This window comes from Pteropus vampyrus, unplaced genomic scaffold (genome assembly GCF_000151845.1).
Source record: "Pteropus vampyrus isolate Shadow unplaced genomic scaffold, Pvam_2.0 Scaffold699, whole genome shotgun sequence".
Taxonomy (NCBI): Eukaryota; Metazoa; Chordata; class Mammalia; order Chiroptera; family Pteropodidae; genus Pteropus; species Pteropus vampyrus.
Window position 1 is genome coordinate 1 of NW_011889480.1, and position 15,087 is coordinate 15,087.

General features: G+C 38.2%; 1 protein-coding gene and 1 pseudogene across 1 annotated transcript; one reads left to right on the top strand and one right to left on the bottom strand.

Annotated features, from left to right (window-relative positions):
- Window positions 1-3,171: 3,171 nt before the first annotated feature.
- On the top strand, window positions 3,172-3,754 carry LOC105309231 (annotated as a pseudogene).
- Window positions 3,755-6,983: 3,229 nt separating this feature from the next.
- LOC105309228 (olfactory receptor 7G3-like) lies at window positions 6,984-7,943 on the bottom strand. Its single transcript, XM_011385347.2, has one exon. It carries the CDS (start codon window positions 7,920-7,922, stop codon window positions 6,984-6,986), a length of 939 nt encoding a protein of 312 aa, XP_011383649.1. The 5' UTR covers window positions 7,923-7,943.
- Window positions 7,944-15,087: the final 7,144 nt, after the last annotated feature.

Below are 15,087 nucleotides of genomic sequence, written 5' to 3' on the forward strand. Positions count from 1 at the left end.
ATGAGCTAGAGATTGGGATTCAAGAAGTCAACAGAACACCCAATTATCTCAACCCAAAAAGACCTTCAGCAAGACACATTGTATTAAAATTATCAAAAATCAATGACAAAGATAGAATTCTCGGAGCAGCCAGGGAAAAGAAGACGGTAACCTATAAAGGAAAACCAGTTGGATTATTGGTATTTAGGTAGTGTTTTGGTCTGTTTCTCCTACTATGGTAGTGTTTTAATTCTGTTAGTAATTGCTTTACATATGTTGGGGCTCCCTGTTTGGGAGCATAGATATTAATAAGTGTTATGTCTTTTTGGTGCATGATTCTCTTTATCATTATGAAGTGTCCCTCAGTATCTTTTTTTATCCTTTTTATTTTGAAGTCTGTTTGATCCGATATTGGAACTACTACTCCCACTTTTCTCTAAACGCCATTTGCTTGAAATTTCATTTTTTCACCCTTTCACTTTGAGTCTGTATTTGTCTTTGGAGCTGAGATGTGTCTCCTGGAGGCAGCATATGTTTGGGTTTTGTTTTTTGATCCAATCTGCAATTGGTGTCTTTTTATTGATGAGTTCATTCCATTTACATTTAGAGTGATTATTGAAATATGAGGTCTTCTTATAGCCATTTTATTTTTTGCTTTCTAGTAGCTTGGTGTTTCCATTTCTTCCTTGTCCTTGTGTTTCTGTTTCTTTATTTTGGTTGGCTTTTGTGGGTTTCTCCTCTGGTTCTTCTTGCTTTATGTTATATATTTCAGTTCTGAATCTTTGGTGTGTCATTACTATTACAAATATGTAAAGGATATTTATATATATACAGTCATCCATTTTCTTTTGCACTTGCCATATCTCAATTCCCCTTTGTGAATTTGGATCTTTGAATCCCCCCCCTTTTCAGTCATTGTTGTCTCAGTTTGTTCCTTTGTATGCTAAATGCTCATTACCAACTTGCTATAGCAAATCTCTTCTTATTAAGCTTATAATGCCCTGTTCTTAGTAATGGTTGCACTCTTCTGCTTCTATTTGCCTGATAGTCACTTTACTCTTAATTATGGTTTTTTGTTGTTTTTTTTTTTTTTGTCAATATGTTTTAGGTGAGCCAACCCCTTTCAGTATTTCCTGTGCAGGCCTCATCATGGAGAACTCCCTCAATTTTTGTATGTCCGGAAAGGTCTTTATTTCTCCTTCATATCTAAAGGAGATCTTAGCTGAATACATAATTCTTGGCTGGTAGTTCCTTTCACTTAATAGTTTGAATATTTGATTCCACTACTCTCTGGCTTGTAAGGTTTGTGCTGAGAAGTCCGACGATAATCCAATGGGTTTTCCTTTATAAGTTACTGTCTTCTTCTCCCTGGCTGTCATGAGAATTCTTTGTCGTTGATTTTTGACAATTTTAATACAATGTGTCTTGGTGAAGGCTTTTTGGGATTGAGATAATTGGGTGTTCTGTTGACTTCTTGAATTCTAAGCTCTAGCTCATTCCTTAGATTTGGGGAATTCTCATCAACTATTTGTCTGAAAATGCTTTCTAATTCCTACTCCTTTTCTTCCACGAATTCCCATTATTCTTTTGTTTCCTCTTTGGATGGTATCAGCTAGTTCTCGTATTGCTCTTTCATTATTTTTAATTCCTCCGTTTCTGTCTTCTTCCTTCTGATTATATCTATGTTTCTGTCTTTGATATTACTGATCCTTTCCTCCATTTAGTCAACTCTATTTCCTAAGCTTGCTGTTTTGTTTTTCATCTCTTGCAGTGCATTCTTCATTTCCAGAATTTCTATTTGCTACTTTTTGAGGCTTTCAATGTCCTTACTAAAGAACTCATTCTGCTCATCTAGTTGTTATTTCAATTCCTGAAATTGTTGATATAAATTATTGTAGATCTCATTGAATTTTTTCAATGAGAAGAACCATCCTGAATTCTGTCATTTAAGTCGCATATTTCTATGTCTGTAAGCTTACTCTCTGGAGATTTTTCTCTTTCTTTCTGAGATGCCTTGTCACTTTGGTTGTTTGTTGTGTTTAATGGACTATTTCTCTGCTTGGGCATTAATGAAAGTGTATTCTACTTTTTTTCCAGAAAGGACATTTGTTATATTAAGGTCTCTCTTAAGGCGTTTTTCTTTTGGTTTCCAGTAGGTGGTGTCCAATCCTCTTGGATCCCTGTGGTAGCTCTTATAGGCAGATTCTACGCTCAGACGTGCTGGTGTGCAGTTTAGATGTTTTTCATTGAGTTTAATGTTCAGCTTATTGTTGTTTCTAGGGGAGAGATCTGGGGACATCTCTCACTCTGTCATGTTTCCTAACTATCCTCTACAAAATCTTAATAATGCCTTTTTTAAAATATATATATATAAAGATTCAATTAAGCTAGCTACCCTCAGTATCAGTCCCTGTCAGTGTTAGCTACAGTTTTGGTAGCATTTGCTGATATTCCCCTGGGGCTCAGCGATGTTTGGTCTTGGAGGATATGGGAGGAGGTGCCCTCTGGGATGAGGGCTGTGGCTCAGCCTCGAGTTTTGCAACTGCGGCTTTTAATAATAAACCGTGGCTTCTCTGCCATCCCCACTTCTCTGCTTTCTGATCTGATCCTGGGCACTGCTGCTGTATGGAACTCACAGCTCTCTCAGGCGGGGATGTTCAGGGAACCTATCACATCTTCTTTCCTCCCTCTCCTCCTGCAGGGAGCCCCGGCGGCCAGAGGAAGCTTTTTATTTCTCCCAGTCTCCTGCTGGACTCTCTGGGTTCTGACCTGTGGTAGCTCTTATTTGCAGATCTCATGCTCAGATTTGCTGGTGTAGAGGTTGAGTGTTTTTTGTTGAGTTTTAAATGTTCAGCTTATTGTTATTTCAATGGGAGAAATCTGGGAACATCTCTCACTCTGCCATGTTTCTGACATCTAGGATTAATTTTTAAATATGCTGGAATATATTAACAGTTTTTATGCCTGTACTGAATAATAAATTCACATTGATATTTATGGTGTGGACAAGGCCACATTTGGAAATATTTCATTGGAAGTTTATTTGTCCTTTTTTCTTCTTGTTTTATTGAAAGAGCGACTATGAATTTTCATTCCTAAGTCACTTATTTTAGTAGCTTATTTTTAAAGTACTTGAATTTCTCAGTCTTCACCTTTGGGATTGTGCTTATTAAGAAACGCTTGGAAGTGAAGGCCGGAGATTGCCAGTTTCTGTCAGACTGGGCTTGCTGAAGTCCACGCTCAGGAGGGAGGATGTGGAAGGACACGTCATCAAGCCCTATTCCGAATGGTGGAAGTAGACAAGTGTGCTGAGAACAAGTTTGTGGATGAGGGAGACTGAGCCACAGACAGGCCAGCTGTCAAGGGTGAAGTGGACTGCCTGCACAAGGAAACCAGACAGCTGCCCTCCTGGCAGCTCCGGAAAACCCTGCATCCACACCAAAAGTCAAGCGATGAAGGATCCGGCAGGCAGCATTGTCTTGAAGGTGCTCATCTCATTTAAAGCTAATGACATTGAAAAGGCAGTTCAATCCCTGGAAGAGAATGGTGTGGATCTCCTAACAACGTGTGTTTTTTATAGGCTTTGAGAGCTCATCTGACAATAGCTGAGCTCTTATTGCAGTGGCTGGCAAAGGCACTCACGACTGGAGCATCAGGGTCCATTGTTGGAGTGCTGATGGCCAAGGAACTGTGTAGTCCAGCAGGAACTGGGTATCTACTGGGGGTGTGTAGTTGCCGGTACAAAGACCAAATGCCACCGCTGCCCTTTGGGTAGTATCTATTTCTCTCAGTTTTGCCTTCTTGCTTCCTCTTTCATATTCATAAAGAAGAAAATTACCTATCAGCTTTCCTTTAATGAAAATTGGGTCTATGGCCATGCCACCCTGAACAAGCCCAATCCTATCTGATCTCAGAAGCTAAGCAGGGTCGGGCCTGGTTAGTACTTGGATGGGAGACCAGCTACGAAGAAAAGAAAATTGGGATAATATAGAGAGAATGTTTCAACAGAAGTGTTTCATGCCCTCAAAACTATTTCAATGATGCATATATCAGTCTGTATATAGTATGATTTACATCCAAGTTTAATTGTGCAAATTTTTAACCCCTAATAGCTGGTATTTGTTTTTCTGTTTTTTGGAGGTTGGTTTTGTTTTTGCCTAATGGTGAGAAATTTGATCTAAATTTGATGCCAGTTTCTTAACTCATTGCTAGCCAAGACATGGTTTTTATTAAAAATATGTTTGTGAGACTGGCAGCTATTAACATTGCAAAACTGGACCATACTTCCCTTATTTAAGCAAAATTTGTTTTTAGAGCAAGTGGTGGGTGAACACCAAGTTCCAGCTTTGTTTCTGCTTGCCTCCTGATCATGTGAGTTTAAGTATGCTTTCTCTCAGCATCCAATAATCATGACCTCTCAATTTCTTAGTCGTCACCGGGGTCCAGAGTAAAGTCTTAATGTATCTATAAATGTGTCTATAAAATACCAGAGACTGTTTGGCATGAGCGCAAAACTTTTGTTTCAATTCTATGGCCCTATTTGGGGAAACTACTCCAAATCAGAAAGGACATGGAAACTATAATGTAGTTCAAATTCTGGGCAGCCTCTAAATGAAATGCTATTTTCTGTAGAACGATAGTAGCTGCCTTAGACATTATGAGGTATGTAACTAGTATTTAATATGTCCTATAAATATCTTCAATGTTCTTCAGGGTAATTGGGATCTCAAAAGATTTGGTTCAAATCCATAAACATACACATTCTGTATTTGGCTCAGTGGCTTAAAAAAAAATTCCACACAGCAAAAAATGTTTCCTTCGTTGGACAATGTGTTACCAGCCATCAGGTGTCTCCATTGTGTGAGAGTCGGGGCTCGGTCCTCGGATCCCCCAAACAAGTGGAGGTCCGTCACTCAGAGAAGAAAGACAGCAGACAAAGAGTAGCAAGTAGAAGTGATTTATTAAGCAAAGTACACTTGGGAGAAGTACAAGCAGGCACTGAGAAGTTGAGGGCCGGGGTTTACACGGGCCATACGGTTTCCTCGCTCTCCTTTCTCTCGTATCGCAACGGGTGAACTCCTAGCTCCTCCCTCAGATCCACCCACTCTTGGCCTGGGCATGCGCAGCATGTGCCCATGGCCGGAAAGTCATAAGCCTGCGCCGTGAGAATTTAGAAGGTAGGCGCATGCTCAGTTAACTAATTTTCCCTATACCAGTCGAGCGCCCCCAGAGTAAGGTCATATAATGGTCTCTTGAAGTTAACTGATGGGCGACTGCGGAAGTGGGGATGGGGGTGGGGGTGTGGGGATGGGGGTGGGGGTGGGGTGGGGGTCGGAATGGGGGTGGGAGGAAGGGTGCGAGGAAGGGTGGGAAGTGGGGTGAGGAAAGCACCAGGTGCTGTCAGATCCCTTTACCTGCCTATCTGGCTTCTGACCTTGGGGTATCATTCTGGAAGGCTCCAGAAGCCTGCCAGACACCTGGTTGTATATATTCTTCAGCTGAGCTGTTCTCGGGGCCTCGTTAACCCTTTCATTGTCCCTCTCCCTCTGGCTCATATCCATCTGCCTACCCTGTCAAACCCAAATCAGTTCTTAAAAAAAAAAAATGACTAGTGCTTATGAAATGTTATTCAGTAATTCCAAAACAAATCACCCGAATGAATGTCACCAAGAGGGAAATCAGCCTGTGTTTAGTATTTACACTGGACACCGGTTTCATAATCACCAGCAAGTGAAAACTGGTGTGGAAATTCTGTAAGCTGTTTGATGTTTTTGATAACTGCCTTTCTTTTTGTAAAAATAAGAAAGTTCAGAAAATAAAATGTCAGTGTTGAATAATTTTTGAAAAAGAGAAAAATGCGTATCTCCTCAGGTCGTAAAAATATTTTCAGATATTCCCTTCTGAAATATTTAGTCACTTGTATTTTTGTGTTTAAGGCTTTGGTAATTGGAATGACTTTTGTTTGTTTTCAGCCTAGAAAGATATTATTTATCAATTTCAATTCCTTTCCTTGAGAGTTTTTATTGTGATAAGATGTATAGTGTAATGTTTACCATTTCAGCCATTTTAAGTGTACAACTCCATAGCATTAAGAACATTCACAGTGTTGCATGACCATCACCACCATCCATTTCCAGAACATTTTCATCATCCCAAACAGAAACTGTCCCCATTAAAAACTAACTCCCTCATTTCACTCTCCCCTCAGAGCTTTCAGAAGGAACCCTATTTTCTGACTTTACCTCAGTGTAGCTGATTTCAGACTTCTGACCTCCAGGACTGCAAAAGAACACATTTGTATTGTTTTAAGCTACTAAGCGTATGCCAATGTGTTACAACAACAGCGTATGCCAATGTGTTACAACAACAGGAAACTAATACCTGGGACATGCCTAATTCAGGCTGATGATTAAAAAAAAAAAGTCTTCTGGATGTCTTCTTGGAAAAATTATGTCTGCATTACAAAGAGACCCAGTGAGAGACAGTCAGTCAGTTTTCTCTTTCTGGTTATTGTATCTGAAATGTCCTTGCATTGCTGATTGTCAGGAAACAGCCTTAAGAAGAAGCCAACATGTGGCAGAGTGAAATGGTTCTGTGCCTGGACCTGCCCCATCTCTGAAGCTTTTGTTAGGAAAGATGATAATTGTTTTTATCACTTGATCCTATTGGGGTTGAAACTTTTATCTTATTATGGCTGAAGGCATGGATCCTCACTGATAAAACCGAAGCATCTCAAATCTTCCTAACATGTAAACTAATACAATTATGCCAATTTTATAGATGAGGAAACTGAGCTTAAAAAGTTAAAATAAATTGTCAAAGATCACAGAGCTATGGTTTAGCAGAGGTAGGATTCAAACTTATCTGGTCCAATTCCAAAAGTCTCACCCTTAACCAGATGATTTCTGCTCTTGGGTACTCAAAGAAGTTAGTTAGGCTTTCTAGATCTCTCACTATTTATCTGTGTCATGTTCCTGCGGTATAAGCCTAAAGCAGCTGACACGTCAGTGGAAAGATGATATTCTAGAGATGATCTTACTCAAAGCTCCCATCATGTCCTTGTTCCTCAGACTGTAGATAAAGGGATTCATCATAGGAGTGACCACCGTATATATCACTGATACGATTGCACTTTTCCTAGAAGAGTGAGTAACTGCAGAACTAAGGTATACCCCAAAACCTGTCCCATAGAACAAGAAAACAACTATTAAGTGTGATCCACAGATGGAAAAAGTCTTATATTTTCCACCAGCTGATGGAATTTTCAAGATGGAAGAGACAATTTGGGTATAAGAAAATATTATCCCAGAGAGAGGAACAACATCCAACAGGCTGGTCACTAAATATACAAAGATGTTATTGATGAAGATATCAGAACAGGCAAGCTTTAGAATATGAGCTAATTCACAGAAAAAATGGGGAATTTTCAGGTCTGTGCAGAAGGACAGCCGCAGTACCATCAAAGTGTGGAGGAGAGCATTTAGAACACTAATAAGGAAAGACAGCAGAACCAGCAGCCCACAGAGTTTGGGAGTCATGATGACATTGTACCTCAGTGGGTGACAGATGGCTACAAATCGATCATAAGCCATCATTACCAGAATTCCATTTTCCAATCCAGCAAAAGTCAGGACAAAGCAGATTTGGGCGAGGCAGCCTGTGTAACTGATGTGTCTTCTCTGTGTCTGGATGTTCACTAGTATCTTTGGGATCGTGGTGGTGGTGAAACAGATGTCAACAAAAGACAGGTGAGAGAGGAAGAAATACATGGGAGTGTGGAGATGGGAGTCATAAATAATGGCCAGAATGATGAGCAGGTTACCAAGCACAGTGACCAGGTACATGGACAGGAACAGGCAGAACAGGAGGGGCTGCAGTTCTGGATCATCTGACAGTCCCAGAAGGAGGAATTCTGCAATATTGGAGAGGTTTCCTGATTTCATGTTGTTGATGGTCCTAATAGAAAAGATGGAGGTGACAAAACAAAATTTAAGAGAAATTTTCTTAAATTTGTCTCTATTTTAAGACCAGATCAGTTACAAATCTATTTTCCTGCTTTCTTCTCTCCCTTCTCTTCTTTCTTCTCCTTTCTTTGCTTTATATTCCTACAAAACTTCCCCCCACCAGCTTCTGTTCCAAAGTTTTTATTTTCCATCTATTCTTTGTTGAGTAGGGGTACTTAGAAGAATATAGGAATGAAGCATTGTTTTCTCCCTAAAGATGCCTACAAGCAAATAATAATTCTAGAATAACATTATTGAGGCTGTATTCTAAAATACAGTTTTATAAATAAAGATTTACTGGAATACAGTCTTTTGTTTATGTATCGTCCATGGTGGCTCGCGTACTACAACATCCAAGTTGAGTACTTGTGACAGAGGCCTTATAGCCCATAAAACCTAAAATATTTACTATCTGGCTCTTTACTGAAAAGGTCTGCTTACCTCTAGTCTAGAAGCTTGATTAGATTTAGGTTCAATTTCTTTTCTCTCTCTCTTTTTTTTTTTTTTTTTTTTTGGCAAACATCCTTAAATATTTTCATGAAGAAGCACATATTGTTTGTCTTGTTTCTTGAAATAATTATTTCCTGGATCCATTAATTCATCAAGAGTTACAAAATGCTGACATCCTAATTCTTTGTTCATTTATTGGCTGAAATACTTCCACAAAGAGGAATTTTCTCTGGTCAAATGGGTGGTCACCTTGAGACAGAATTTCTCTAAGAAAGGCAAAATACATCTTGATTCCAGTATTTATCACTTTTAAAAATAATAAATTGGTTTTGAGCATTATCTAGAGATGAACATTGTATCATCATGAACTCCTGGATTTTAAATGGATTTGATATGTTTTAATTCATTGCAATTATTATTCATTTTGATTCTCAAATTGTCCAATCATTGGCCAGTAAAAGCCTCTTCAACTTGCCTCGTGAGTCCTTCTGAAATGAACTTATCATTCTCATATCTCCATTAAATTTGGCATGAAAAGTGTCATATGCCCATCTTATGCATTTCTAGTTTTAGACCTGGAACCAGCCATTTCTGTAGGGAGCCCTAGTTCTTTAAAGTGATAAATGGTATCCAGAGACCACAATCTGGTCACTAAGGAGTTCTCAATGCTACTGAATCGGTCATTGTTTTTAGCCCATTGTAGTGGGCAGAGTCAGAAGATAGGTATTTAAAAACAGCTTACTTAATTCTTTCATAAAACCTAAAGGTTAGGTACAATGCATTCATTTATATTTGAGGAAACTGGGCAGGAGGATGCTTAGATACAGTTAATAGGTGTATCAAAGATACAGCTAATAGGTGGCAGAGTTGAGAACTGACTTAAGGAAGTCAGACTCCAGAACTGGCATACATAACCATGATGTGGTACTTCCTTGAACAATTTCATAATTCAGCCTCCTATGGAATCACTCTGGTTCCATATTTCTTTTTCAAAAACTTGAACTGACATCCTAACAAATAAAATCCTTTACTTATTCTTTGGTCTTCAGTCTCCCATTATCCCTTGATCCCACATGGTTACTCTGTATTGACTGATACCACCAAAACGGCACGTCTGCAAGACCTGAGGTCAAGTTAGAAAATGCGGCCTGATCAATGGAGGCTGTATGGATCTGTCTTGGGTTAGTCATATTGCATATGTAACCAATTTTAACAAATGTTGGGCACAGGGGTTCTGCTCTACAGTCATTTGGGAACCCAAGCTGATAGGGGCTCCACAGTCTTATAATTGTATCATTTGGAACATATGGCCTTTTTAGTCATGAATGTAATGGATATAATGTATCCACAAGTGACAAGTGCTTTTATACTTTCCCTTAAGGAAAGAGAGAAAGAAACGTGCTGAGTAATATATTTCTCTTTTCATTATTTGAAGACTAAAATGTCCCTCTCTGAAGCTAGGGTGAAGCATTTTTTTCTATAATAGAATATTAGGAGAGAGAATAATATGTAGGGGTTCCTAAGCACAAAAAATAAAATAATAATTCAGCGTGTCACCCTCAGAGTCCTAGAGAGAAAGTATCTCTTAATTAGTTAACCCTGATGTCCAGACCACTTAACAGATCCACAGAAAGGTTGGAGAAGAGATAGAGGAAATAGCTGCAAATACACCTGAAAATAGCCACACCTGAATAATTATACTTTCAGGGTAAGGATGCAACTTACAATAATAAATGCAGTGTTTGACATAGTATATGCACATAGAAAACTTCAGTACTTTGTTACCTATTTTTACACTTGAGAGAAAACAAGACACTCAATTTTGAATGTTTTTTTGCCTCTTTCTCACCGGTAATTTCTAAAATAAACACACATGATCTTTTCTGCGTAATGGTCTTTGAACATATAAATGTGGGGAGGGGAAGGAAAGTAGGAAGGAAGGAAGGAAAGAAGGAAGAAAGGAAGGAAAGAAGGAAGGAAGGAAGGAGAAAGGAAAAGAAGAGAAAGAAGAAGGAACAAAGGCAAGAAAGGAGAGGAAATAATTGCAAAAAATATTCAGATGTTAGTGAGAACCATGAGTTTATCTCTGTGCAGTTTAATAGTCTAGATTCTATTTGCCCTTTTCTTTACCTCCTTCATAGATATCTCATCAGGGTCTTTCTCTCCTGTTATTTTCCCTTTCTTAGTGCTTAGAGATGAAAATTAATCTCTGTATCTAGTAGCATAGGTCCTTCTTTCTATTTTTATCTTAACCCATGTCTTTCATTTGTATCATAGGTAATATAAAAAAAAGAAAATGTTATCTTAAAAGTTCTCATCACAAGGAAAAAATTGTAATCGTATGTGATATAGATGTTAACTACTTATTCAGGTAACCATTTCACAATATATACATGTATCAAATGAAAACTATCTGAATATCCGAAAAGATATTTGCACACCGATGTTCATAGCAGCATTATTCATGGTGGCCAGGACATGGAAGCAATCGAAGTGTCCTATGATAGATGATTGGATAAAGAAGCTGTGGTATGTATATACAATGGAATATTAGCCGCTCTTTACTGAAAAGGTCTGCTTACCTCTAGTCTAGAAGCTTGATTAGATTTAGGTTCAATTTCTTTTCTCTCTCTCTTTTTTTTTTTTTTTTTTTTGGCAAACATCCTTAAGTATTTTCATGAAGAAGCACATATTGTTTGTCTTGTTTCTTGAAATAATTATTTCCTGGATCCATTAATTCATCAAGAGTTACAAAATGCTGACATCCTAATTCTTTGTTCATTTATTGGCTGAAATACTTCCACAAAGAGGAATTTTCTCTGGTCAAATAGGTGTCACCTTGAGACAGAATTTCTCTAAGAAAGGCAAAATACATCTTGATTCCAGTATTTATCACTTTTAAAAATAATAAATTGGTTTTGAGCATTATCTAGAGATGAACATTGTATCATCATGAACTCCTGGATTTTAAATGGATTTGATATGTTTTAATTCATTGCAATTATTATTCATTTTGATTCTCAAATTGTCCAATCATTGGCCAGTAAAAGCCTCTTCAACTTGCCTCGTGAGTCCTTCTGAAATGAACTTATCATTCTCATATCTCCATTAAATTTGGCATGAAAAGTGTCATATGCCCATCTTATGCATTTCTAGTTTTAGACCTGGAACCAGCCATTTCTGTAGGGAGCCCTAGTTCTTTAAAGTGATAAATGGTATCCAGAGACCACAATCTGGTCACTAAGGAGTTCTCAATGCTACTGAATCGGTCATTGTTTTTAGCCCATTGTAGTGGGCAGAGTCAGAAGATAGGTATTTAAAAACAGCTTACTTAATTCTTTCATAAAACCTAAAGGTTAGGTACAATGCATTCATTTATATTTGAGGAAACTGGGCAGGAGGATGCTTAGATACAGTTAATAGGTGTATCAAAGATACAGCTAATAGGTGGCAGAGTTGAGAACTGACTTAAGGAAGTCAGACTCCAGAACTGGCATACATAACCATGATGTGGTACTTCCTTGAACAATTTCATAATTCAGCCTCCTATGGAATCACTCTGGTTCCATATTTCTTTTTCAAAAACTTGAACTGACATCCTAACAAATAAAATCCTTTACTTATTCTTTGGTCTTCAGTCTCCCATTATCCCTTGATCCCACATGGTTACTCTGTATTGACTGATACCACCAAAACGGCACGTCTGCAAGACCTGAGGTCAAGTTAGAAAATGCGGCCTGATCAATGGAGGCTGTATGGATCTGTCTTGGGTTAGTCATATTGCATATGTAACCAATTTTAACAAATGTTGGGCACAGGGGTTCTGCTCTACAGTCATTTGGGAACCCAAGCTGATAGGGGCTCCACAGTCTTATAATTGTATCATTTGGAACATATGGCCTTTTTAGTCATGAATGTAATGGATATAATGTATCCACAAGTGACAAGTGCTTTTATACTTTCCCTTAAGGAAAGAGAGAAAGAAACGTGCTGAGTAATATATTTCTCTTTTCATTATTTGAAGACTAAAATGTCCCTCTCTGAAGCTAGGGTGAAGCATTTTTTTCTATAATAGAATATTAGGAGAGAGAATAATATGTAGGGGTTCCTAAGCACAAAAAATAAAATAATAATTCAGCGTGTCACCCTCAGAGTCCTAGAGAGAAAGTATCTCTTAATTAGTTAACCCTGATGTCCAGACCACTTAACAGATCCACAGAAAGGTTGGAGAAGAGATAGAGGAAATAGCTGCAAATACACCTGAAAATAGCCACACCTGAATAATTATACTTTCAGGGTAAGGATGCAACTTACAATAATAAATGCAGTGTTTGACATAGTATATGCACATAGAAAACTTCAGTACTTTGTTACCTATTTTTACACTTGAGAGAAAACAAGACACTCAATTTTGAATGTTTTTTTGCCTCTTTCTCACCGGTAATTTCTAAAATAAACACACATGATCTTTTCTGCGTAATGGTCTTTGAACATATAAATGTGGGGAGGGGAAGGAAAGTAGGAAGGAAGGAAGGAAAGAAGGAAGAAAGGAAGGAAAGAAGGAAGGAAGGAAGGAGAAAGGAAAAGAAGAGAAAGAAGAAGGAACAAAGGCAAGAAAGGAGAGGAAATAATTGCAAAAAATATTCAGATGTTAGTGAGAACCATGAGTTTATCTCTGTGCAGTTTAATAGTCTAGATTCTATTTGCCCTTTTCTTTACCTCCTTCATAGATATCTCATCAGGGTCTTTCTCTCCTGTTATTTTCCCTTTCTTAGTGCTTAGAGATGAAAATTAATCTCTGTATCTAGTAGCATAGGTCCTTCTTTCTATTTTTATCTTAACCCATGTCTTTCATTTGTATCATAGGTAATATAAAAAAAAGAAAATGTTATCTTAAAAGTTCTCATCACAAGGAAAAAATTGTAATCGTATGTGATATAGATGTTAACTACTTATTCAGGTAACCATTTCACAATATATACATGTATCAAATGAAAACTATCTGAATATCCGAAAAGATATTTGCACACCGATGTTCATAGCAGCATTATTCATGGTGGCCAGGACATGGAAGCAATCGAAGTGTCCTATGATAGATGATTGGATAAAGAAGCTGTGGTATGTATATACAATGGAATATTAGCCATCAGAAGAGATGAAATACTGCCATTTGTGACAATATGGATGAACCTTGAGATAATCATGCTAAGTGAAATAAGCCAGACAGAAAAAGTTGAAAACCACATGATATCACTTATATGTGGGATATAAAACTAAAAGCAACAAATGAACAGGACAAACAAACAGAGACTCATGGACATGAACAATAGACTAGTGGTTACCAAAGGGTAAGGGGTGGGAGAGCAGGGGGAAGGTAGATGGGGTAAAAGTGGTCAAATATGTGGTGACAGAAAGAAATCTAACAATGGGAGGTGAACACACAATGCAATATATATATGCCTTATTGTTAAATTGTACACCTGAAACTTACTGGATTTTGTTAACCACTGTCACCATAAAAAAAAAAAAAATCATTATGTTGTATACCTAAAACTAGTACAATGTTATATGTCGGTTACATCTCAATTTTTTTAAAAAGAAAGAGTGTTAAGAGTAAGCCTTAGGCCAGACACACCCCTCCTATTATTTCTGGTTGGGTGACCTCAAGCCCCTGGTGAGGGGCAGAATCCCCATGTGGACCAACCCAGGATCAGCTCCAGGCCTTTCTGATCCTCTTGCTTATCCAGATTTCTGAGAAATTGATGCTGGAGCTCTGTGTTAAAGAGAAAACCACAAGCCCCAAATGGCATCACTTGTGCTAAAGCCCATGATACCAAACCTAGATCTAATACCTAATTGCTGTTTCAACCTCTCCCAGACACATAATCTTTACCAATCAATCTGAAATTTTCTGGTCAACACCAATGTGGTATCTGTCACATGGGCCTCTCCACCTGCTGCCCCATAGAAAGGAGGCAACCTGCATGATAAAAACCCTTGCCATTCCTTTCCCCCCAAAAGATGCCCTTGTCTAAAAATAATCCCTTATTTTCTTTTGTTAATAGCTCTCTTGCCCCATGCTTCTTCTTATGAAACCTTCCCTTCTGTACAATCCCTTTGAGTGCACTTCTAGTTGCTAGATGGGATGCTGCTCAATTCTCAAATCACTTAATAAAGCCAATTAGATCTTCAAATTTACTCAGTTGAATTTTGTTTTTTAACACCCAAAAAGAAGCAATAAAAGATTGGCACATGCTGGCAGTGTCAAAGCATCTGTCCACTGTTCTTATGAACTAATGACTTAAAAGAATGTCTGTAACAGTGTCTCAGCCAAATATATTTTAGAATCACATGTGTAGAGTTGAATCACTGGTGTGGTGAGCCCACTTAATTCAAGCCCTTTGCCTCACAAATTGAGGCCCGGAGCAGTTTACTTTTCCTGGAGAAAAACAAGAATCATCAAGGGTTAGGACTTGAACTGGACACTCCTTGGTTCAATCATGAATCCCCCAATTGTGACATGGGAAGGTCCCTGAAGCTTTCTGAGCAGATTTAATTTTCTCATTTCTATAAAATAACTCTCCCTATCATTTTTGGTTTTAGCTGTGGACAAGTCCTGATGCCTAGTAGAAAACTTGAGAGTGCGACAGGGTGA